Genomic DNA, 26,844 nt, shown 5'->3' on the forward strand with positions numbered 1-26,844 from the left:
AAAAGACACACAAGGAATCTGGGATGTCGCTGAATCTAAGACACTTGTATTGAATACTAATCATTAAGCATTACGTTAAGCTTTGCCTGCAATATTTTTAATACATGAATAAAAGACTAATTCTACAGTTATTCAAATGCCACACATTAAAAGGACAATTGTCCTATATCAGAATATTCACTGTAATTGGGAATATGCTTAACCAACATTCTGTGTTATCATGTGTCAACATGCAGCATTGCAAAGCTGATTCTCCTGTACAAATTTATTTTCTTCAAAGTAATGATACAATGGGCCACTTTCTAACACTCTCTCACTTTTAATCATAAGCATGACTCATAAAAAACTGAAAAAACTGTAAACTTATAAATCCCTAATGAAAACCATTCCTACTTTTTTCAACATTCTATGAAGAATTAGAAATTGATTTGTAAAGATTAACTAGTAACAATCAAATTATTTCTAAGAAATATATGCCCATGTCCATAAACACACATATCTATACAAAACAACAACAACAACAAAAAATATATATATATAGAAAAGTAGACTGATGATGAATATTTAAAAGAGCATACATGTATCCTTTTGCAGAACCAGTAGTTAAGAAGTGAGGAAATAATATAGAAGAAATATTTGAGTAAATGCTGACCAAAATTCCTTGGAACTCAATAAAAGATAGCTTTAAAATGCCTTTTAATTGAAAAGCAGATTCTTAAAAAAGCAAATACCTCCTAGGTACAACATAGTTAAACTTCTGGAAAGTTAAGCACAGAATATCTTAAAATAAGAAAGATCCATTAAAGTAGAATAAACTATAGTAAAATGATAATAAGACTGAGACGGATTTTTTTTTTTTTTAACAGACAAGATGGTGGTCAGCAGACATTACATCATTAATTTTTGAAATAGAGAAAAATATCCTTCGAGCTAGAATTCCATTTCCATTGGAAATTACACTTTTAAAAATGTAGGAAAAAGAATGTTTATGAAAAAAAACTAAAAAGGAAAAAAATCATTGATAGTAGACTAGCACTAAAGGAAGAGAAAGGGATTTTTAAAGAAAATTTAGAATTTCCTTTTAAAATGATTAATGAATATAGAAGGAAAAACGGAAAATAAAGAAAATAAATAGCACCAGGAAGGATAAATTATAATTGACTTAAAACATGATTCTTGGGCCTCCCTGGTGGCGCAGTGGTTGAGAGTCCGCCTGCCGATGCAGGGGATACGGGTTCGTGCCCCGGTCTGGGAGGATCCCATATGCCGCGGAGCGGCTGGGCCCGTGAGCCATGGCCGCTGGGCCTGCGCATCCGGAGCCTGTGCTCCGCAACGGGAGAGGCCACAACAGTGAGAGGCCCGCATACCGCAAAAAGAAAAAAAAAAAAAAAAAAAAAAACATGATTCTTTAACAACACAAAACAAAACAAAATTATAATTTCACATAAGGCTTAATTTATAAGATGACAAAAATAGCAAAAATAAAAGATTTTTAAAGTTTAAAGTTATTCCATTTTTCAAGTGATAAATTATATTTTAAGGTGGAATGAAATAAATTGAAATATCTAGAGCAAACATGAAAGAAAAATAGAAGAAAGCAAAATAAAAAATATTGATGGAGCATAAAATGAACAAAATTAAATACAAGAATAATTCACAGAAAGTAAGGAAAGAGAGAAAAGAAATAAAAGAAAAAAGTAGCAAGATGGTAGACTTAAATAGAAATGTACCAGTAATTAATTATAAGTATAGTAAATAAAAATAAACAACAGAAATGTGAAACCAGATTAAAACAAATCAACAAAAACTTAGTGTCTTAAATGAAATTAAAAAAAAATAAGAACAATATAGTAAAAAAGTAAAATGATGAAAAATATTATACCATACAGCTGTTAACTAAAAAAAAAGGAAAACAAAATATCTGGAATAGTTATATTAATGTCAGATAAATTGGACTTTAATTTATGAACCATTATTAAAGAGAGATGTTTCACAATGACATACTTTCAAAGAGGAAGATATCATACCTTAAATCTATGTGCATTTGGTAACATGATTTCAAACTATATCTAACCAAAATAAAACAAAACCAAAAAATACTAATAAAAAATAGAAGAAAAAATAGAAAAATCCAGTATCATAATGGGATATAATAACATACATCTCTCAAGAGCTGACAAAAAAACTTCTGTTTGAATATAGAAAGTTGCAGTGACATAATGAATAAACTTGAACTAATTTATATATGTAGAAAACTAACCATGAAGCTGTGGAATTTACCTTCTTTTAAATCAAGTACATGCTGACACTTAAAAAAACTCAAGAAGTTTCAAAATATATGCCTGTAACCATGGTAAAATAAACTAGGTATTTTTTTTAAAGTATGCTAGAAAAACTCCAACTTGGTGGTAATTGAAATATGTACTTCACATTTTGATGGATCAAAGGAGAAGCTTGCTTGCTTGTTTCTTTTAATTTGTTTCAAATAAAATATTAATGCTAAATATATTATATGCCATTTAGATTTGTTCTCATGAAAATGCAAATAATAACTTTAAAACAACAGGCTTTCATCTAAAATATTTTACCATCAACAAAATGACATCAATGTCAATATTTCCATCAGTGATATTACCTCTTTTACTAACATTAAATTTACCCACATCAGTTAGTTTTCTCATTCTTAGGTTTATGGGAAATACTGCCATCTACTGAACTTTTAGGACTTGAGCCTCCAAATATTAACATTGCACTATATCAACTCGAGTCACAAACAGGCTAAAGTTGTTGGATGACTTAATTTTGCAATTATTTCAAGTTCTTAGGGGAATTTTTGTTAAACGATCAAATTTCTGCTCTTTAATTAATGGTTATTTGACATGTGTTCTTCTTGTTTCCCCAGATTGTTTATTTACTCTATGAGGACAATTCTCAAATACAACTTCCTTCATTTAGGGTATAGAAGGTTTGCTTTATGAGCTTTCATGAAAGTTACTGATATTTATGCACACTTTCTTTACACAGAATAATAGACCTCAGTGACTTTTTATCTGTCTGAGAATCAATTATGGAATAACCATAGCATAGTTAAAACCAGAGAAGGAAATAGCAAGAATCTTCAGAATTAGAATAGATTCCTTTCAATAGAAGTACTAATATTGAGGAACTTACACCTTGAGATATTGTCTCTGAAGAAGAACCGGGCATCACTTTTGTCCTTCGAGTAAGGATTCAAGCCACAGATGGGCTGATTTGTTCTCTTTCACTGTGAGTCTGACAAGTAGTCCCCTTTTCTAATTTGTCATGTGTAGTTGGACATGTACCATCCAATGTCTGTTCTCCCCTATAGCCTCCCTGACACTGACAGGCAGCCCGCTTCCACCTGGACTTTCGTTTGCCTTGTATTCCAGGCCACTGAGTTTGCATCTGCCTAGTGTAGAGAGTTTTTGTAAAGCAAATTATTAGTCTAGTTCACATGTAACTCTCAAATGCTTACTCAAAACCCATTTACCTTAAATTAAGGTACACTGATAACTTTAAGTTAAGATACAAGATGTAACAAGCTGATTTTAACAGGCCATAGCAAATTGATGGGAAGAGAAAGACATTGTAAAAAATGCTATGAGGGAATATTTTGCAAAGCTTTGCATGCCAGATGTTTAAACCAGAGTCAGTCAGTTATGGTAAAACATGGCTCTCTCAAGTGAAGAGAAAAAAAAAAAAAGTCAGAAGGAGAACTGTAAACAAAACAAAACAAAAACATCTTAAGAGAAACAGTTAGACTACTGGGTCTGTTTGATGACTGATCTTTATAGAATTTGAACTGTTTATAGATTTCATGGTGCATTTCATGGTGCTTCATGAATGCAAGTCCTCATAGCACATCACATTTTTTTCCTCCATGCAGTTTGCAAAGTTTCCCACTATATATCTAACCACTTGGTGAGTTATAATGCTTGTGGGAAAATTAAAGAATACTTTACTGCAAGCTATTCTTGTCATGGTGACACCAAATCATTCTGAAAGCAGCAATGTGTTTAGTGCAATATGTGTGCACAATAAAATATCTTTTAAACAAATCAGAGTGTGAGGTTCTGGGTGTGTACTGCCTCTGTTTCAAAACACTAAGAGCATCTCAACATGTGGCAGGATTGACAGTTGTCAGTCTTTATGCACAGACTGCTACAGATGGAAGACATGTAGATCCCATTGGATATAATGAGTTAATTCAATGAATGTACGTTTATTCTGTGTCCTTGTCAGGTAAAACAATTGTTTTTCCTATGAACTGATGCTTCAGAAACTATCATCAATCAAAATAAATTAGGAATACACTTTTCTATATTCATCACCATTACAATTTTCTGTTGATTTCTAAAATCAGTTTTAATGGACTTGTCAATTTAAAAATCAGTTTATGGAGAGAAGGAGGGAGAGAAAGAATGGAAGATGTTATTTGTACCAAGATCAAGCATTTATTGAGCCTCTACTGTGTAGAGTTTGAGTTTTTCACTCTATTACAATAAGGGTTATAATATTAATATATATCTTTAAAATAGTGGTGGTAGAATTTATTTGAAAATAAGGTAGGTTGAAAATCAGGTTGGTGTTGTAAATTATAATAAAGTTTATATTCAGCTGAGTTCAACAGCACTTTTCTCATAATGAAATATGTGTATATGTATATTGTGTGGAATAAGGGATAAAATGAATACAAAAGTACACTGTAGGGCTTCCCTGGTGGCGCAGTGGTTGAGAGTCCGCCTGCCGATGCAGGGGACGTGGGTTCGTGCCTGGGTCCGGGAAGATCCCACACGCCGCGGAGAGTCTGGGCCCGTGAGCCATGGCCACTGAGCCTGCGTGTCTGGAGCCTGTGCTCCGCAACGGGAGAGACCACAACAGTGAGAGGCCCGCGTACGGAAAAAAAAAAAAAAAAATACTATAATTTTGTAAAATGACTTGAAATTTAATTATACTTCATGGCTTAATAATGTGGACCTATCTATGATTTATAATTTTCTTTCAAACATATTTTCTTCATGGAGCAAAAGCCACATAAAAGAACCAGGTCACATAATCTTATCCTTAGAATCGATATTTTAAAGTGGCTTTACCTAACTATGAATTAGTCCTGCATTTCTTTAACACTGGTCTTTTTTGTTTTCTGCTTTATAACAAATTTAATCAGTTATACATATACATATGTTCCCATATCCCCTCCCTTTTGCGTCTCCCTCCCACCCTCCCTATCCCACCCCTCCAGGCTGTCACAAAGCACCGAGCTGATCTCCCTGGGCTATGCGGCTGCTTCCCACTAGCTATCTACCTTACGTTTGGTAGTGTATATATGTCCATGCCACTCTTTCGCTTTGTCACAGCTTACCCTTCCCCCTCCCCATATCCTCAAGTCCATTCTCTAGTAGATCTGTGTCTTTATTACTGTCTTACCACTAGGTTCTTCATGACATTTTTTTTTTCTTAAATTGTCTTTTAACAATAGTAGTTTGACAGAGTATTTAAATGTGACTAATTTACTCATTCATTTAGTAATCATTTATCAAGGGTTCGGCAACGATCTGAATATTTAAGGTTACAAAGACAAGTCAAGCATCATTATTACTTAGAGGGACTCACAGTAGGGGAGATATGCACCTATGGAAATAAACACAGCATAAACGTTCATGGGAAAGTGCTATATAACAGGAAATGAGGGTTAATTAACTCTCTGCTAATTCTGCAACAGAGGTCAGAGAAACTTGTAAGTGGGCTTTTATTTATTTTATTTTTTTATTTATTATTTATTTATTTATTTATTTATTTTCTTGCAGTACGTGGGCCTCTCACTGTTGTGGCCTCTCCCGTTGCGGAGCACAGGCTCCGGAGGCGCAGTCTCAGCGGCCATGGCTCACGGTCCCAGCCGCTCCGCCGCATGTGGGATCTTCCCGGACCGGGCACGAACCCGCGTCCCCTGCATCAGCAGGTGGTCTTTCAACCACTGCGCCACCAGGGAAGCCCAGTAAGTGGGCTTTTAAACAAAGGCACGTGAGTGTGGAAAATTCTGGGCTGATTTAAGGATGCACAGACTGTTATGTTTTCGGAACAGGCAGTATTCCATCGTGTATGGAGTGTACTGAGAATGATGCTGAGAGATAAGCCTGGGGACGGCCTTTCATACTGACTTGTGGAGAGTCTTTATTGACATCCCATGCTGTCTACTTCATTACAGTTTTTAAACAGCATGTGTAAGTAGGACAGCTCCCCTACAGGACTGTTATGATAATTAATGGTTATTCTATAAAATGCCATCCACAGTTTCTGCCACATTAGAAATACTCAAATATGTTTCTTTCCCTTTCTGAGGGTGTCATAAACACAATTTCATTCTGAGCTCACAGAACTAACACTTTCTCCCCTTGAATTGTCTGATAGTTTGTGCTCTGTATTCACAAGGTTCATATTCTACTTTGAGATCAGACTTTATTATATTAGCCGTACCCTGTGGTTGGATGGCATGTTTGTGTGTGTGTGTATGTGAAAAGTGTTCATTCCTAACTTGCAGGATTTTTTTTTTTAAATTTCAGTCACAAAACATGCATTTTTGACTATTTTTCAAGAGTAGAATGCCCTTATCAAAATGTATTATGAATATCTCCATGAATTCCTTAGTAATAATAACTACTTCAGCAAATGCAGGATATCATTACTTAGTACCACTATCTTATTTTTAGTATTTAACTGTGATGCCAACTGAAATGGCTATCTAACACCGTGACAATTATCTGCCAGGTTCAGGAGACCACAGATGGAGTGATTTCTTTAGTCTTGTGTATAAAAGGAAGACCATGCAAAACAAAATATTCCCTTTTAAGATAACAGTAACATGATATTATATGTTCAAGTATAATTGACCCTTGAACAACATGAAGTTTAGGAGCGTCCAACCTCTATGCTGTCCAAAAATGCATATAACTTATAGTCGGCCCTATGTATCCAGGTTTCTCAGTATCTGCAGTTACAACCAACCACAGATCTGATCATGTAGTCCTGTGGTACTTACTACTGAGAAAAATCCATGTAAAAGTGGACCCTTGCAGCTCAAATCTGTGTTGTTCAAGGGTCAACTGTATTTCAATCTGTTTTACATAAATGAATAATGATAAGTGCAAACCAGAAGAAACAGGTACGTACTTTGAGGAAACCGTGGGGGGTTGTCATTGACATCTATCAGGGTGATGTTGACCGTAGTGGATCCCGACAGCCCTCCAACTTGCCCAGCCATGTCTTTGGCTTGAATGACCACTGAGTAATGTTCTCTGGCTTCTCTGTCCATATTATGTAAGGCAGTTCTAATAACACCTGTAATACATATTTTAAACAAAACAGTATGGATTATACATTAAATGAGAAGCAACATAGGTATCTCTCTCTTTTTTCTTTTTTTCTTTTAAGAAAAGTAGTTTTAACTGAAATGCTTTCGAGAGAAAACCAAGCTTCTGAGACAAATAGTACCTTGACAATGTTATTAAAACTGTCTCATCGAAATATTTATTTATAACCATGCATCCCAAACCAATCTATTAGAGGTAAATGAAGATACCCATCTCTTGGTGGCCCTTGGGGTCACTGGCCTCTAGAGGGCAGCCCTGCAGTCCCTGCTCTTTCCTTCTGCTGGTGGCCTGAATATTTCACAACTCATTCTCCTCGCAAGTGTCAGCTGAGATATTTTGAGTGGAGGTTAATTTTCCTCCTTACAGAACAATTTACTTAGTTTTCTGAGAGGGTTGTCAAAATTTGATGATGAAAAACATTGGCGGAGTGTAGACACTTGAACAAAGATTACAGGCAGGAGGGATTTTAACATTTATCAAGACTAAGAAACTGACTTTTTGTCAGGAAATAACAACTACAATAAGAACTAGATCTAAGTACACAAGCAAAATAAAATGATGAGATTGGTTCCAAGACTTGCATGTAGAAGTCACATTCTTTTTCTTGTAGTACCAAAAAAGACATTTAATGCACTTTCTCATTAATTAATACTGGATTCAATAAAGAGATACAAAATGTTATATATCCATATGTAGTTATGTGTAGGTAAACACACACACACACACATAAATTAGATAGATTTGTCAACAAAGCCTTACATTTAGAAACTGGAACACATTTTCTAGCAGGTCAAGTTTATGCAAGGACTATCAAATATGTCTTAAAATAAAAAAATTGTCCTCATATACATGAGCCATATTAAACACAAGCATATAAATATATAAGCATACATGTGTTTATATTTATATTTTATATTCATATAAATGTACAATATAAATATATTTGCTACTCCAAACATAGGTTACCATTTAACAACCATCTTTTTTACTTTTATTCAAAAGAGTTGGATCAGGTCACTTTTGAGAAAGACACCAATGGCTTCAATCAAACTCACACTTGATTAGTTAATTCACGGGACAGTGCCATTTATAATGACTGCCAACTATAGAGCTTGACGAATACTTTTGCAGACAATATACTGATATAATAGGAGAAAATGGGTTTGTATATCCAAGTGGAAAAGATAGTCTTTTAATGGTGGAAAGGATTAGTCAATCAGTTGTTTTGAATGTAGAACACTTAACCGCTTTTTTTTTTTTTTTTTTCACTGAATTGATTGCACATGCGATGCTCTGAGAGGAGAACCACAGGCCCCAGGAAAAGAGATCCCCCTACTTTCAAAACTTGTGAACATATAATTGAGGGAATTTAGGAGAACTTTCCTGAAGCTAAATAAGAATGAAAATTATTCTTATCAAAAGAAATTATAATAATATGATAAATGATTCATCTAATTCATGCATATGAAAAAGCCTCAAGCATCCTTACTAAATAGAATGTTTTATCACATATGGTAATTATATAAGAAAAAAATTAAATAGATGCAGAAAGGAACAAGTTAAGAATTTATGAAAATATTTAATGAAAGAAATGTATACTCTCTGATATTTGAAAAAAAATGCCATTCTATAAAGAATACACTAGAAATGGGACTTGCCTCTGATGTGTAGAAGTATGAGATTACTGCCCAGGATGTTTTACAATGAAATCATTACAGTGATATTTGAAGAATATACATATGTGAAAATAAAATCTGTCATTAAAAAAGTGAATGATAGATAGTTTTATGCAATTTGAATGTTATTCATTTCAGAGGATCAGAGAAGACGAATTAGCACAACCCCTGTGTTACAGCATGGACTTTAATAATTTCATTGCAATTGCCATTATCTCCCTTCTTTTATAATACTGCTACTCTGACATGAAATGGGAAGAAATTTGTCAGCTAAATTTGCTATGGAAAGAAAAGAGCATATCCGGAATTGACACATCTTTCTCAGAAACAATTGTTTAAGGGTTCATTTAAACTCTCTGTTCTCTTGAGAATGGTTCAGTTGCATGTGCTTAGCTATGACCTCCCCTGAAGGCACCTAGGTAACTGGGGAATGTTCAGGCAAATTGCCATAGCAACATGATCCCTGTATACAATAATCTTATTCAAACATGTGGCCCAGATGCTTGTAAGTAGGGTAGTCTAGAACACAGCTGATGCACAGTAACACATTTTTCCCTCTTAAGTAGACTTTATTTTCTAGAGCAGTTTTAGGTCCATAGTAAAATTAAGAAAGTACAGACAGTTACCCTGTACCCTTTTCCTCCTGACACACACAGCCTCCCCAGCTAGCACCATTCTGTATTAAAATGATGCATTTTTTACAGGTGATGAGCTTACATTGACATGTTACCACCCAAAGTACGTAATTTATGTTAGGGATCACTCGGTGTTGTACATTCTATGGGTTTGGACACATGCACAATGATATGTATTCATCATTGCAGTATTGCACAGAATAATTTAACTGCCCTAAAAATCCTCTTTATTCCACCTATTCACCCTTCCTTCCCTCAACCTTGGCAATCACTGATCTTTTTACTGTTTGCACATTTTGCCTTTTCCAAAAAGTTGTATAACTGGATTCATACAGTGTGCAATTTTTTTCAGATTGGCTTCTTCAATTAGTAAAAGGTATTTAAGGATCCTCCACGTCTTACCATGTCTTGATAGCTCATTTCTTTTTAGTTCTGAATAATATTCCCCTACTTGGATGTGCCAATGTTTATTCATTCACCTACTAAAGGACATATTGGTTGCTTTCAAGGTTTGGTGATTATGAGTAAAACTGTTATAAACATCTGTGTGCAGGTTTTTGTGTGGACATAAGTCTTCAAATCCTTGAAGTAAATATAAAGGAGTGTGATTGCTGGATCTTATGTTAGGAGTCTGTTTAGTTTTATAAGAAACTGCCAAATTGTCTTCCAAAGTGGCTGTACCATTTTGCATCCCCACCAACAATGAATGAATTTCTGTTGCTTCACATTTTGGCCAGGTTTTGGTGTTGTCAGTGTTCAGACTATCAACATTGTATTAGGTGTATAATGGTATCTCACTGATGTTTTAACTTGCATTTCCTTAATGGCACATAATGATGAAAATTGTTCCATATGTTTATGTCTATATGTATGTCTTCTTTGGTGAGGTGTCTGTTAAGGGCTTTTGTCCATTTTTAAAAATCAGGTTATTTGTTTTCTTATTGTTGAATTTTAAGAGTTATTTGTATATGTTAAATAACAGTCCCCTATTAATAAGTCTTTTGCAAATATTGTCTCTGGCTATTACTTGTCTTTTCATTCTCTTGACAGTGTCTTCCACAATTTAGAAGTTTTTAATTACTTTGAAATCCATATTATAAATTATTTCTTTCATCAATCACAACTTTGGTGTTATACCTAAAATCACAGCCTAAGATACCTAAGATAGCTAATGTCATCTAGATTTTCTTCTATGTTACCTTCTAGGAATTTTATAGTTTTATATTTAGGTCTGTGGCATATTTTGAGTTACTTTTAGCTAAGAGTGTAATATCTGTGTCATTTTTTTGGCATGTGGTTTTCAATTTATCCCAGCACCATTTGTGGAAATAGCAAGTTTGTCTCCATTGTATAATATTTACTTCTTTGTCAAAGGTCAGTTGACTACATGCATGAGAAACAATTTCTGGGCTCTCTAATCTGTTCCATTGGTATATTTGTCTATTCGTTCATCAATACTACACTGCCTTGATTACTATAGCTTTATAGTAAATATTGAATCAGGGTACTGTTAGTCTTCCTAATTTGTTCTTCTCCTTTAATATTGTGTTGGTTATTCTGGGTCTTTTGATTCTACATACAAACTTTAAAACAAGTTTTTCAATGACTACAAAATAACTTTTTGGGATTTTGATTGATATTCCATTGATAAAGTTGAGAAGAACTGAAAATATTGAGTTTTACCTATCCATGGACACAAAATATATCTCCATTTATTTAACAATACTTCTTTTTTGTTTCTTTCATGAGAGTTTTGTAGTTTTCCTCATATCAATTTCATACCTTTTTTTTGTTAGATTATACCCAAGTATTTCTTCTAGGGGAAGCTAACCTAAATCACATTGTGTTTTTAAATCAAAGTCAACTTGTTCACTGCTGGCATATAGGAAAGAGATTGACTTTTATATATTAACCTTGCATCCTGAAACCTTGCTCTCTCAAGACTGCATCCTTGAAAATAACTCCCACTGTGGGAAATGTGGGCAGAACGCACATTCCAAGGTCAGAGAAGGGGATGCGGAGTCTCTTATTGCCTGGGTCCAGCTTGTTGGTCAACTGGCATTCACATTCTCTGGATGACCTCCCCCAATATCCATAACAACTACTACAGGTGATTCCAGTGTAAGTGGGTCAAAACTATGTTTTGAAAAACCACAATTAGAAAGACGAAGTTCTGCCATTATGCATTCATACATTTCTTCACTTTTTATTGCCATCTCCTCATGTCAATAAAAGCATGTGTGAGGATATACACATGAGCACAGACAATAAAAAATATGCAAGAGTAATATAGATTTTTCAAAATTGTGAAGCCTAAACTCATGTACAAGACTAAGATAAACTATATTTACACAGTCCAAATAAGAACTGATATTTTGTTTTTTTGTTTGGCTTTTCTGCCATGTACCCAAGGACCCAGTAATTATAATATAACTTATTTTTGTCTTCCAAATAAACATAATAAGGACTTACCACATGGCCTTTTTATTAAGCAAATTTATGAAGAAAACAACTCAGAGCAGCTAAATTAATCACCATAAATTATTGCATTGTTTGTTTAAAAACAAGGAAAACTCTCCTCTTTTCAGTAAATGCTAGGTAACTGGTAATGGCATATTCTGAATGTTTGATATATTCACTAGCAATGTTTACTTCAAAAATTTTAACAGAAATTGTTCCTCTTATTCTCCTCTGATGCTGGGTTGAATCAACAGGATGTCCTTACCCTTGTATCATTTTGTTTGTTTCTTATTACTTTCCTTTTAAACAATTGTAGGTGCCCCACTGCCTGCAAATTACCTTTTGACTACTGCTTCCCAATCACGTTGTTATGTAGGGGCCTGTAACTGGGAATGACTCTCTGCTCAATACAGGCTCATAACATTGAAACTCGTCTGTGGTCATAAACATTACTCAATGAACCTGACTCACTAACCCACTTTGTGTTTTTGTTTCCTGACTGATGATATTCATATAGAGCAATAGACCCTCCAAAAATTGTTCTTGTACTTTACCCACTAAAAAGTATTTAAGATGGAAATATACAAATCTAGTTGATTAGATAATACCACAGAAGACTTCAAAATAAAACCCCTAAAAGTTCGGAACAAATAAACAATCATGACATTCAAATTCCTACAAAAACCTTCAAGGTACATATATGCATTTATAAGAGGAACTGGTAGATTTTCTTCCAGGTTTTAACTACACATACTCACTTTGGCTCAATTGCTTGCTTTGCCTCTGAATTTGTTCAATCGTTCATTCATTCATTTAAAGTCTATTATGTCATTTTGTAATGTCTATTAAAATGTATTGGAGCCCTAGTGTTTCTCTAATGAGGCACAAGGGCCACTTAACAAAATCACATGAAGTGACAATTATCATGCAACTCCAAGGGCACTATTTTAGACCTACTAAATCAGAATCTGGGGAAGTGGGCCCAGCATCAATCAATATTTGTGATAAGCCCCTTCTGTGATTATCATGAGCAGTCCAATTTGAGATATCCACCTACAGTTGAGAACATATGATATCTGGCCTCAAGGTGCTCATATTTCATTGGAGGATCTGCTCATTTAAAATAATTAATATGTATACTGAGAGGTTTATAAATGCTTAGAAGTTTCAATTTCTACACAATGACACTTAATATCATGGCAGTAATAATTCATCTTTCCAACTACCTAATTGTGATGATCTAGGTACCTGGGAGATTTTTTATGTTATATATTAAATTGCTATTTGTTTCAACATTTGGTATATTATATGCTACTTCTTTTCAACTACACATTATGAATTTTCCCTACTAACTTGTAAAGATAATGTGGCTTCCATAAATTCCTGTCTACATTGAAATCAAAAGCATTCAGACATTGAATCTATATATATGCAACATTACCACAGTTTCAAAAACCTTTTTTCTTCATTTGTCACCAATCCAATGTATATTGAATGTGTCTCTGCTCTATTTAAAATGTGGAATTCAAAGACATATAGGATAGAGCTTATAACTTTAGAAGGTCATGATTAGAGTGTTTACAGACAGGGCAATAAATATTCAAATATGGAAAGTTAAGTAATACCGCAAATAGAGTTTATTAAATGGAAGACAAAACACAGACTTGGAAGGTTGTAGTTATCAAAATGGATGAACATGACCAAGGAGCACTTTATAGGACAATGACAAGTTTGTAGGATATGGAAAGATAGATGGAGAAGTAGAGAAGCCATGGAAAGGGGATCTGACATGAACAAAGGTGTGGATATAGAATGTGCATGGCTGTATCAACAACATTGGCCTCATTGGAAAACAGCTGTAGGAGAATAATAGAGATTAGGTACTCATTAATACTCTCAGAATAATTCTAGGTTTTGTTCCTCAAGTGACTGAAAGTTTGAATAGCTCCACTGATGCCCCTGTGGAAAGTCAAGACACTACACTTCACTACTGGTAAGTTGTTACAGGCTGTGCTTGGGCAGATGCATGGTTATCTCTACGGATAAATTTAGCACATTTCAGACTCTAAAGCTTCAGTGGATAACTGATTAAACTTCAGAATTTTATTTATATTTTCACTATACTATATATTTTATTTTTAAAGGAAAAATATAAGATATATGAAACACTAGCATCCCAGAATTAAAAAAAGAAACATATTTAACTTCAAGCTATGACTCATGTAATTAACGATCCTAAATTCATGAATGTAGACATTTTTATGATTTAGTAGGAAGATTCAATTATTCCTCTTCTAGATTTTTTTCTTCCTACCATTAAAATGGACGGTGAAACGTTTTATTTCTGGTGAGGAGAAAAGGATGGCGAGTTCACAGGTTTTGAGTATGGGCTGTGACCTAGGCACTCTCTTCAGGTATATAGCTCATTATTTTCACCATATTCTTCATGAGAGAGAAAGCTCAAAGTTTAAATAACTTTCTCCAGATCAGAAATTTGCAGAAGCTGAAATATAACCCAGGAATTCCTGACAGTAAAATCAGAATGCCACAGTGTCATTAGTTCAACTAATGAAGTCCTTAACCTTGTAGACCCTTAGGAGAGGCTTGTAGTACTGTGAAAGAGAGAGACAGGGAGGGGTGTGTTTGTGGAGGGAGAGAGAGAGAGGGAAGAGAAGAGGAAGTGGAAAGAGGAACAGTATTATAAAAAATGGGCATTACCTTCTCTATGGATTTGGGGACATAGATCAGACAGATTCAAAGAGAATGTAGTTGTGTTTATGCATCAATAAATATGTTTCTGACCTAGAAGCTTTTATTTCAATATTTTTCTCATTTTTGCATTATGCTTAATATTTATATCTGTTATTAAGGTTTCAATGTGATCTACAACTTCCAAAGACCAGTTTTTCTAGTCAATATATTTAATAGCCACACTGATAAAATCATAGGTTTGCCAGTGCATTTGTGAAGGCCAAATATTCTATAGACTTGCAGGCTTTCAGCTTAACAACTCTGGTCAACAAAAATGTACTGAGACAGCACTGCAGGGAGAAAAGTAAATAATAAACTTCAAAAAAGTCTTCCCTGGGTGATGAAGTTCCAGTGGTGATGATGATAATGACCATGATAGAACTACTGACAGTTATGAAGTATTTGTTAAGCGTAATGAGGGATATTTATGTTAAATCACTAAATCCTCACACTAAGTCTTCACATCAACTGATTATGGATGCTATTCATATTATCCCCCTTTTTTTTTATCAAAGAGGGATTGCAAGAACAGAAAGGTTAAGAAAAGTGCCCAAGGACAGATAGGTATCATACAGTCAGTATTTAATCCATGTAATTAGAATTCACAGCCTGCTGTCACAATCACTACCTTCTGAGCTTCTGATTCCTTGTGAGTAAATAGAGGAAAATACAGCAAAAGAGCCTGAAGTAGATTTTGGGAGAATGTCTGCATCTTAATAACGTGGTATCAGAAGAAATAACTGTTTCTCTTGGCCAGTTTGGGTCCTAATGGCATTGGGATCAAAGTTCTGATTATAATCAAAGAAATGTCCAGAAAACGGTGGATATAATGGGTAACCAAATGATCTGACTCCAAAAAATGAGGTTTCAGCCTTTTGTTCAACAGGAGAAAGAGTGAGAAACTTAGAAACCTAAGATTCATCTTGCTGCAAGTGGCCATTACCTGTTTATGGTCTTTTTGCAGGGTATCAAATACCAGCACCATCAACTGTGGCTGGCGTATGATTGCTTTGACAAATACAGTACAGTGGAAGTGATAGTATGAAAATTTCTGCCCTGGACTTAAGACGACTGGAAGCTTCTACCTTGGTATGTATGAACTCTGAGACTTCAGATAAGTAGTCTAACTACCCTGCTAGAGACCACAGAGAGATGCCGTGAGATGGAAAGGGCTAGGGATGCATCTGAGCCCAGTTCCCCAGCTCTTCCCACTGAAACACTAGGCATATGAGTGAACTCATCTTTGAATGAGTGCAGGTGCCAGCTGAATGCTACCAAGTAACACAGTCATTGTCTCATGGATCAAGAAATTCCCCAGATAACTCCTGCTCAACTTCTTGACTTCCAAAATCACTGTTGTTTTCAAGGCTCTGATTTGGGGTAGTTTGCAATGGCATTCAAATTTGGAATACACACACAGACACACACATAGAAATTTGCAAACATACATATATACATATACCTATGCATACACATACACATATGTATACACACATATACATACATACATACATACACACATATGTACAAACACACACACATATATTCCTCACAGGGAAATAAATGATGGATGGCTTTCTAGATCTACCATTAACACCATTAAACCAAGACTAGGTGTTCCCTAAATACTATATTCTCTTCTCTCTCCATTACCCTCTCCCTTTCTCTCTCCTTCCTTCCCCTCCTTCTCTTCCTCACACCCCACCCTTCTCTCCAGAGGTGGAGTGCATGTACATATACTATACAGAAAAGCCTATGTCTAAAGTACTACAGCTATAGTACATGTATACATATTTCATGAGTTCAGGTAAACATAGTATTTGGAAGATAAAGAGAAGAGGGAAAATAAAATTGACCTTCATATAATTGATGTGTAATGAACACAGGGAACAAAACTTCTTGTCAAATCTGAAATTATTAAGATTATTATCATCTGGTAATTTGTACTCTATGGGAGTAATAAAATTATATGTGATATTTTTAATTAAGAGAATTATATATAAATGTAATTTCAAATATTTATAATATCAGATAAAATATTTTATTACAAGATACTGAATCCAGATATACTCCAACTTAAATATAAATGTATTGTCTTGGAAAATAATAATGAAATAATAAGAAAGAAATTTAGAAATCTAGAAGTAGTCAAGTATAATTTTCCCAAACTAGCTTATTCATGTGGTTTATTACAAATTTAGGGGCTAAAAATACAAACACAAAAAAAGAATACTAAGTTTATTATGTAAATATTCCTTGTTTAAATATTGACATATTTTTCTATTACTTTGTTTATTTTTTTCTACAATTTATTTAATGTTTTTAGTTTTTATCATTAGATGGTTAAAATAAATTTAAAAAGGTAAAATGCTTTATATAGGATTTTTTGGGTCACAGATGCTATTGAAGAAATGGTACTTAATATGATTATATCAAAAAACTTTGGAATATTTGTTTTTGAGACAACTATACTTAAAGGCATTTAATTATGGAAAATACTAAAACATTGCTTTATAAAATATACATATACAAATGACCAACCAGTTCTATTAGTAATGGTCTAGTTGACAACATAGACCTGTAAGTAACTCAAAATTGACAATTCCTCTTGTAATACCAATTTACGTATTGTGTCATCTGCTTTATTGAATTTTCAAAGTTTTATTTTTTCATTTAGAGAATGATTTTATTTTATGATGCATTTTATCATAATCTAATAATCTAAGAAGCCATTACCATTTACAGTAAGCTGTATATCACAATATGCATGCTATACCTATGGATATATATGCATATATATTATCTACACATTATACGTATTACATAGAGCAAATAGCAGTACTAAACAAACTTATGTGTCCAATCTATAAAATTAGCCTTCAGTTTTCAAGAGTATGCCTGTAATATGTGTTGTATTTTTTTGGCACATAATTCATGGTTGATTCCTTAAGGCACCTGTGGAGAACTCAAGTGACTATTAAGTGTCTTAGAATAAGAATTAGAATGGGGTCAGGATGATTGTAGTACATTCAAGGAGCAACATAAAAAAGTGCCAATATAATTGAAAAATATGATAAAGTTGTCTTTAGGTTTTCAAGAATGCTCATGCATTCTTACTGCCTTTGATCTTTTAAAGATAAGTCGAAAGTGAAAATATCAATGAGGTATCACCTCACACCAGTCAGAATGTCCATCGTCAAAAAACCTACAGGGCTTCTCTGGTGGCACAGTGGTTGAGAGTCTTCCTGCCGATGCACGGGACGCAGGTTTGTGCCCCAGTCCGGGAAGATCCCACATGCCGTGGAGCGGCTCGGCCCATGAACCATGGCTGCTGAGCCTGCGCATCCGGAGCCTGTGCCCCGCAAGGGGAGAGGCCACAACAGTGAGAGGCCCGCATACCGCAAAAATAGAAAAAAAACAAACCAAAAAAAATGACAAATAGGGACTTCTCTAGTGGTGCAGTGGTTAAGAATCTGCCTGACAAGGCAGGGAACACGGGTTCGAGCCCTGGTCCAGGAAGATCCCACATGCCACAGAGCAACTAAGCCCATGCACCACATCTACTGAGCCTGTGCTCTAGAGCCCATGAGCCACAACTAGTGAGCCCATGTGTCACAACTACTGAAGCCCGTGCACCTAGAGCCCGTGCTCCACAACAAGAGAAGCCACCACAATGAGAAGCCCGTGCAACCCAATGAAGAGTAGTCCCCGCTCGATGCAACTAGAGAAAACCTGCATGCAGCAAGGAAGACCCAACACAGCCAAAGATAAATAAATAAATAAGTAAATAAATAAATAAATAAATAAATAAATAAAGTTATGAATAATAAATGCTGCAGGGGGTGTGGAGAAAGGGAACCCTCTTGCACTGTTGGTGGGAATGTAAATTGATACAACCACTATGGAGAACAGTATGGAGGTTCCTTAAAAAACTAAAAATAAAACTACCATATGACCCAGAAATCTGACTACTGGGCATATACCCTGAGAAAACCATAATTCAAAAAGATACACGTACCACAATGTTCACTGCAGCACTATTTACAATTGCCAGGACATGGAAACAACCTAAATGTCCACTGACACATGAATGGATAAAGAAGAAGTGGTACATATATACAATGGAATATTACTCAGCCATAAAAAGAACAAAACTGAGTTATTTGTAATGAGGTGGATGTATCTAGAGTCTATCATACAGAGTGAAGTAAGTCAGAAAGAGAAAAACAAATACTGTATGCTAACGCACATATATGGAAACTAAGAAAACGGTACTGATGAACCTAGTGGCAGGGAAGAGATAAAGACGCAGATGTAGAGAACGGATTTGACACAGGGGTGGAAGGGGAAGCTGGGACCAATTGAGAGAGAAGCGCTGACATACATACACTACCAAATGTAAAATGGATGGCTAGTGGGAAGTAGCCGCATAGCACAGGGAGATCAGCTCGATGCTTTGTGGCCACCTAGAGGGGTGGGATAGGGAGGGTGGGAGGGAGACGCAAGAAGGAGGGGATATGGGGATATATGTATAGCTGATTCACTTTGTTATACAGCAGAAACTAACACAACATTGTAAAGCAATTATACTCCAATAAAGATATAAAAAAATAATCTAAAACAGAAAAAAAAAGTGAAAACATAAAATCAATCATTTAACTATGACAGTCCCTATAATCCACTGAAAATTTAAAAAAATGATAAGAGATTAACATGTTTGACAGTATTTGGAGACCGATTATACCGATAGTATAAATTTGACTAGTAAATAATTCAACTTTAGATGTCTGATAGTCATTAATTTATAGATACATTTGTTATTAACTAATGAGTGTCCATTGTGGCTTCAGTATCACTGAGAGGCAACATGGTAAGATCATATGAACAGGGAAACTAATTATGAATATTACTTACAAGCATAGTGGCATGTCACATAAAATAAAAGGAACATTAAGTGGCTCAAAAATGGTGAAAGTTTTATAGAGTGTCATTCCTGGGAGAGAGGTTTACTCATGTGTTAAAGCTTTATTTGTTCACACTCTTCAAAGGTTCAAGTGAGCAATGATAGTAGCTTGGGCACGTTCTTAGCATTTACTAGATGTAAGTATTGCATGAATGAATAATCTGGTACCCTGTTTAACTAGCAGCTAAGTGGTAATAACAGAACGTAGAACGCAGAAGGGTACTACATTCTAAGTTAAATATTGACAAAATATTTGAGTGCTTGTTGAGTTATGTAAATGTAAAATTCTGGTGTTTTTTTACTGTGTGATAGAAAAATGGCATAGTGTTCATTACTATTTGATAACCCAAGGCACAGAAGCTGGATGCATCAATATGTGAACAGATTTTTGTTCCTTTGATGAAGAGAATGAGTTGAAAGCCCTTAACCCTGGAAAGTTTAACTGGAAATGATTATTCTTATATGCTTTGTCAAGTGGAGCTTTTAATCAGTACATGAATATTTTTCTAGAAAAGGATTTCTCAGAAAGAAAAAAGTAGCTGAGGAGCAAACATTGAAGACAACTATGGAAAGAGAAGGAATGACTGGAAACTGATAAATATGTCATTCTGTTGATTTCTGAGAATATCGAATAATTTAATATGTTGCTCAAAAAAGGAATTTGCCTTTAAAAAATTATCAAAAATCGACTCCATGGTAGAAAAATTCAAAAGTCATTATTTTGCCTATGATGAATAGAGATGTGAAACACCAAACAGTAAAATCAGACAGATCAAATAGAAACTTTCATCCAAATGTTAACTTTTACTTTGTTTCTCCAGTGATGATAAAATGGGAGATGAGTAGAAGTGAACAGGCATAGGGATTCTTATATCTCTCCCTGCACTGTGACCAATGTAAACATCTCTATAATCTTTGCATACCACATGCGATAGTACCTGTCATATAAAAAATGAAAAAAATATACCATCCCCGAATTTCTGCAATTCTTGAAGCCAAATCTCTATAAACAAACAAACAACAACAACAACAACAGCAACAAAAAAAGAACAGTTGTCTATATATAGTATGAAATAGTTGCTGAGGTGGAGACTTAGGTGCAGGATATTTACTAAGGAGCCACTGTGAAGGGAGCGGAGAAGGAGCATGAATGATGAGGGGGGATATTAGTCCGGGATGCATGTCTGACAAAGTTTAGGCAAATGCAGCTGGGGTATACTGCCTGAGTGTCCACCACGCTCAATCACTGGATGAGGGTTATCCCAGAAATGACGTGGCTTCTGCAAGGTGTTTATCAGCACTCGGGATAGACCTTGAAGGAGCTGTCATCTGGGAGTGAGATGATGAATTTACTCCCCATGCTGGGCTGCAAGTCCTTCTTTAAAGGAGACTTGCATCTGGGTCTACCTCACAGGGAACCTACTTTGTTCTCCCTCATTTCAAGCCCCTCCATTGAAGATGTAAATTATTAAAAATGCTCATGTGATCTTCCCTTCAATCCTATCATTGATCCAATGGATAATCTCTGTTTTCATCTCATCTGCAGCAAACTGACCACAGTATACTATTCCTACCTTTCCCAAAGACCTCATTGTCTTGTTTCTCTCAATTTTACCCTCTTATATTCTGTATTGCCATCACACGAATTTATTTCTTATCATTATGCCAATTTACTTATTTTGGCAACTATTCGTCCTTCCCCATTAAACTAAAAGCTCCACAAGGCCAAAGAGTTTTGTTCATTGCGTTTTCATTGCTGTATCCTCATTGCCCTAAAACCATCCCCAACCCATAGTTGCCCTCAACGGATATTTGCTGAATGAATGAAGTGCCACAAAACCCATAGGAATTCATCATAGCATTAAATTTGGAGTTTAGAATAGAACTAAAATCGATATAAAACAAATAAGTTACTAAATTTAATTTATTTCCTTTGGATATTAAATGTATTAGCTTGCTAGGGATTCTGTAATAAAGTACCACAAACTGGTTGGCTTAACAATGAAGACTCATTGTTTCACAGTTCTGGAAGCTAAAATTCTGAAACCAAGGTATTGGCAGGATTTGTTCTTCCTGGGGTCTGTGCGGGATGGGTCTGTTCCAGGCCTCTCTCTTTGGCTTGCAGATGACTGTTTTCATGCCCACAATACACTCTTCCTGTATCTTCAAATCATCTTCCCGCTATGATATCTTTATGTCTAAATTTCTCCTTTTTATAAGGACATCAGTCATGTTGTATTATGGCTCACCCTGTAACTTCGCTTTAACTTGATTACCTCTGCAAAGACCCTATCTCCAAATAAGGTCACCTTATGAGATCCTGAGGTTTGGAATTCAACATACAAATTGTGGGGGGAGAGTACAGTTCAACCCATGACACTAAGTAAAATAATATATTGCACCAAAAAAATGAATACATATTGAATATGTGAGCCTTTTCTTTGAGCCTGTATAGGAAACTCTTTAAATAAAATCATAAGAGTTACTTTGACCAGAAAGGGACTGGTGAAGGCACCCTAAGAAAAAAACACAAAATATGAAAAAAGAAAATTTGTGAAAGAACGCAATGTCACGGAAAAGATGTAGATGGAGAAAGAACTTTGTGTGGGTAGTCTCAGGGATCAAAGACTAGGTATTATACAAATGTATGATCATGAAGAGTGGCTTTGAATTTCTTTATCATGTGAACTGTAAAGAGCCATTCATTCCTTCAACTACTAGTTGTAATAGAGTGTAATAGAGTGCACTAAAATCCAGATACTGTCCTATGGGCAGACAAAATCACTGCCCTCAAAAAGCTTACATTCTAAAGAAGGCAGATTAGGAAAACAAACAAACAAACAAAAACACCAACAAGGGCTTCCCTGGTGGCGCAGTGGTTGAGAGTCCGCCTGCCGATGCAGGGGACACGGGTTCGTGCCCCGGTCCGGGAAGATCCCACATGCCGCGGAGCAGCTGGGCCCGTGAGCCATGGCCGCTGAGCCTGCGCGTCCGGAGCCTGTGCTCCGCAACGGGAGAGGCCACAACTGAGAGGCCCGCGTACCGCAAAAAAAAAAAAAAACCACCAACAAGATAATTATCTATATGATACACAGCAGATTAGGTGGTGTTAATGGTTAGGGGGGAAAATGAAGCATTTAATTGGGGCTTACAGTTTTAATTAGGACTAAAATAGTGGGATGTTGGAGTTAGCTAGTTCTGGCTCACAAGAGTTGATTGTTAAAATTTTAAGAATTCGGACACAACTTCTTTATCCATTCATCTGTTGATGAACATTTAGGTGCTTCCATGTCCTGGCTATTATAAATAGTGCTGCAATGAACATTGGGATACATGTCTCTTTTTGAATTATGGTTTTCTCAGTGTATATGCCCAGTAGTGGGATTGCTGGGTCATATGGTAGTGGTACATATATACAATGGAATATTGCTCAGCCATAAAAAGGAACGAAACTGAGTTATTTGTAGTGAGGTGGATGGACCTAGAGTTTATCATACAGAGTGAAGTAAGTCAGAAAGAGAAAAACAAATACTGTATGCTAACTCATATATATGAAAACTAAAAACGTGGTACTGATGAACCTAGTGGCAGGGCAGGAATAAAGATGCAGATGTAGAGAACAGACTTGAGGACACAGAGGGGGAAGGGGAAGCTGTGATGAAGTGAGACACTGACATACATACACTGCCAAATGTAAAATGGATAGCTAGTGGGAAGCAGCTGCATAGCACAGGGAGATCAGCTTGGTGCTTTGTGGCCACCCAGAGGGGTGGGATAGGGAGGGTGGGAGGGAGGTGCAAGAGGGTGGGGATATAGAGATATATGTATACATATGGCTGATTCACTTTGTTGTACAGCAAAAACTGACACAACATTATGAAACAATTATACTCCAGTAAAGATGTGAAAAAAAAAAAAAGAATTTGGACAGCTGGTTAGTAAATATAGCCATTGCTAATAATTAAATTATATAAATTTATAATTCAACATCATATCTTTAAAAGTATCTGAAAACATCTATTTCTAAGTGAATTACTATATTTTACTATTATATATACTCTTGTTGTTATTTATTTATTTTATCTGTGTGGTAGAAATACTACAGAATTTTGTACTACTGCTCATCCTTTCCCAACGATATGTTCAGTGGTGTCCTCTTGGTAATTTGAAAATCATGGGCAGTGGAAATATTTTTATTATGAGAGTCAGCAAATGCTGACTAAATCAAGGCTTAATCTATTTAGTTAGTGATTGTCTGGACTTGAGAAAGTAAAGGAGAAAGCATAAATAAAGCATATTAAACTCTTGTGTAGCTATTACATTCAAATAACACAAAATTTGAAGAAATACTATTCTAACTAATGAAGAAATACTATTCTAACTAATGAAACCTATTGTTCAACTTAGCAGAAAAAAAGTGGCTTATATAATTGATGAAAAACTGAAGTTTTTACAAACATCTTTTATCTACAGGCTAATGTAAACAAAAGTATCAACCAGCACCCAAGCTGGAACTAAACTCATTTGTCAATGACCTGAGCAACTTCTTTGCTGAATCAGATAGTAATCAAGCATTTATTTGCAGTAGGATTTAGTCAATATTCATTGGATTGCAACAATAGGTTGTGTGTGGATGCAAGCGTTTGGCAGAAATCAATGCAAGCATTCTGTAAGAAACAATAGGCTATGTGGAATTTATAATAAGGATTAATGTATGCATTATAATTGTTTGTAAATGGGGTGCTACATATCTTTTTTTAATCAGTGAAATTTGCTTATTTACCCGCTTACATACTTTTGGTTGTTAAATATTTACTAGCACACCACTGATGACTAGCGTTAAATAGACTTGACAGAGTTCCAGGCAAAGAGTCACAAGTGCAAATGTGCTAATGTGGCTACTTTCTGGCTTGTTGGAGGAAAACCTCTGAGGCCAGCATCTCTAAAGCAAAAAGAACAAGAAGAAGAGGAGGTGAGATCAGAATGACATTATAGGCAAGATCATTTACAGACATGGGCATTGTTGTAGTGCTTTTGACTTTGGCCATAAAAGAGATGAGAAGACATGGGCAGATTTTGAGCAAAAGGGTGATGTGATCTGACATATTTTCACGTGGTGGTCCAGTGGTTAGGACTCCACATTCTCATTGCCAAGGGCCTGAGTTCAATCCCTGGTCAGGAAACTAAGATCCCACAAGCTGTGTGCCGTGGCTGAAAAACAAAAACATGTTCTTTGGCTGCTGTGTTGGCAATAGACTAGGTGGAACAGGGTGGAATTAAGGACATAGGTGAAGAGATAATTACAATAAAGTTTGTTAAAACAGAAGTGAGGAGATGTCTTGAAGGTAATGTTAGCTGATGAAATAGATGTGTTGTATCAAAGAAAAATAAAAACAGAGTGTGGTCCAAGCTTTTTGGATGGAGATATAGAAAACTGTTAGAAAAACTGTTTGTGAGTAGGTAGATGGAGTTTCAGAAAGTGGTTTTGGACATACTCTGTCATATGTATCTTCAACCCCCGGGGCAGAGATCTTCAGTTGGCATACAGTATGCTGGTGTTTAGGGAAGCAGTTCAGACTCTCCTCATAATGTGTTCAACATAAAAAGAATATCTTTGTACCTCATTAAGACTGATGAGATTAGCAAAGGAATGAGTGTATAAAAGAGGCTCAGATACTGAACACTGCCACAGGCCAGTGAGTTTAGGAGAAAAGGTAGAAGCAACTCAAAAGCAATGATCCTTGAGACAGGGGGAAAACCAAGAGGGTGTGGCATCCTGGCAAAAGTATTTCAAGGAAGAGAAATGGATCCAGCCTGACAAATGCTGTTGCTAAGTCAAGTATTATGTCAGGGACATCATAATAGTGAATGTGGTGGCCAGCTCGAAACTTAACAGTAGATATGAAATGAAGAAAAGGATATGTGAGGCATTTTGAAGGACATTTTTAAGGACAAGATGATTGATTGGAAGTAGGGTGTGAGGGAAAGGAAGTGATTCTGATGACACTCGGGCATTTGGCTTAAGACCTTGGTCAGAGGGGAATCCCTCTATAAGATTAAGAGTATAAGATAAAGATCAGTGAAGAGAGTGTTAATTCATGGCTCTATTGACTTTTATGTGCTTATAAACTATCTATGTGAAAAAGACTCATGGGTAGTTGAACACATGGTGTTTGTAGAAAGGTCTGGGTTGGCGATTCAGGATAATAATGATACTTATAAAGAGACAGATGGATATAAACTCACTCTTGCCCAACATAATGAAGAGAGTGGCACTAATTATAATTAATGACTTAAATTGCTCTCTATTGAATCTTTATTCCTTGTATCATGTACTAAAAAATTACCAATCGGGACAGAAAAAATTTACTTAAAAAAAAAGGCAAATGAGATAAAATCAATGTATCTAATCTTAGTGAATGTCAAACAATAAATGACTATTTTGACTGAAAATATCATTACTTTGTTCCTTCTATAAAATGACTACTGGATGGATAGAATTACCCGAATTAGTCCTTTATGTTAGCAAGGTATAATTCAAGTGTAGTCAGAAAGTACTATAACAGCTTGACTACACTGAACTTTCCTCTAGCAAATTTGAAGGATTTTTCTTGCACAATACAAAGATCATTTAGAGATACTTAGGAAAGTACACAACATGCCCCCAAAAGTGGAAGAAAAAAGATTCGTAGAAAAAAATAATTTAAGAAGTGGGGAGTAGATTTTTTTTTTCAGTCACTAATTTAAACTGTCTATCCATAGCCTCCTTCTGTCACTTATTAATTAGTTACCAGTGTGGCCCTTCCTTTGACAAGCTATGTCCTACAAGATAACTGGCAACTAGAACTAATATAATATATAAAACCTGCCCTGTTGTAGCTTTATATTTTTAATGCCATTTCTAAATTCCCTAAAGTAGCATATAGGCTTAGTGTGGATCCATTGTTTCTTGTTTTTTTTGTTTTGTGCAT

The 26,844-nt window shown here is 35.4% G+C and overlaps 1 protein-coding gene across 1 annotated transcript in view; it reads right to left on the reverse strand.

Moving 5' to 3' along the window:
- CDH18 (cadherin 18) overlaps nt 1–26,844 on the reverse strand; it is a gene marked incomplete at both ends in the record, with an annotated part of 320,575 nt that overhangs the window by 104,674 nt on the left and 189,057 nt on the right. The window contains one exon of the mRNA XM_081233726.1: nt 7,189–7,356. Within this exon, the coding sequence (XP_081089852.1) occupies nt 7,189–7,356 (168 nt within the window). The remainder of the gene's footprint in view (nt 1–7,188; nt 7,357–26,844) is intronic.

The sequence above is a fragment of the Mesoplodon bidens genome, assembly GCF_964165515.1.
Source record: "Mesoplodon bidens genome assembly, chromosome: 4".
Classification (NCBI taxonomy): Eukaryota; Metazoa; Chordata; class Mammalia; order Artiodactyla; family Ziphiidae; genus Mesoplodon; species Mesoplodon bidens.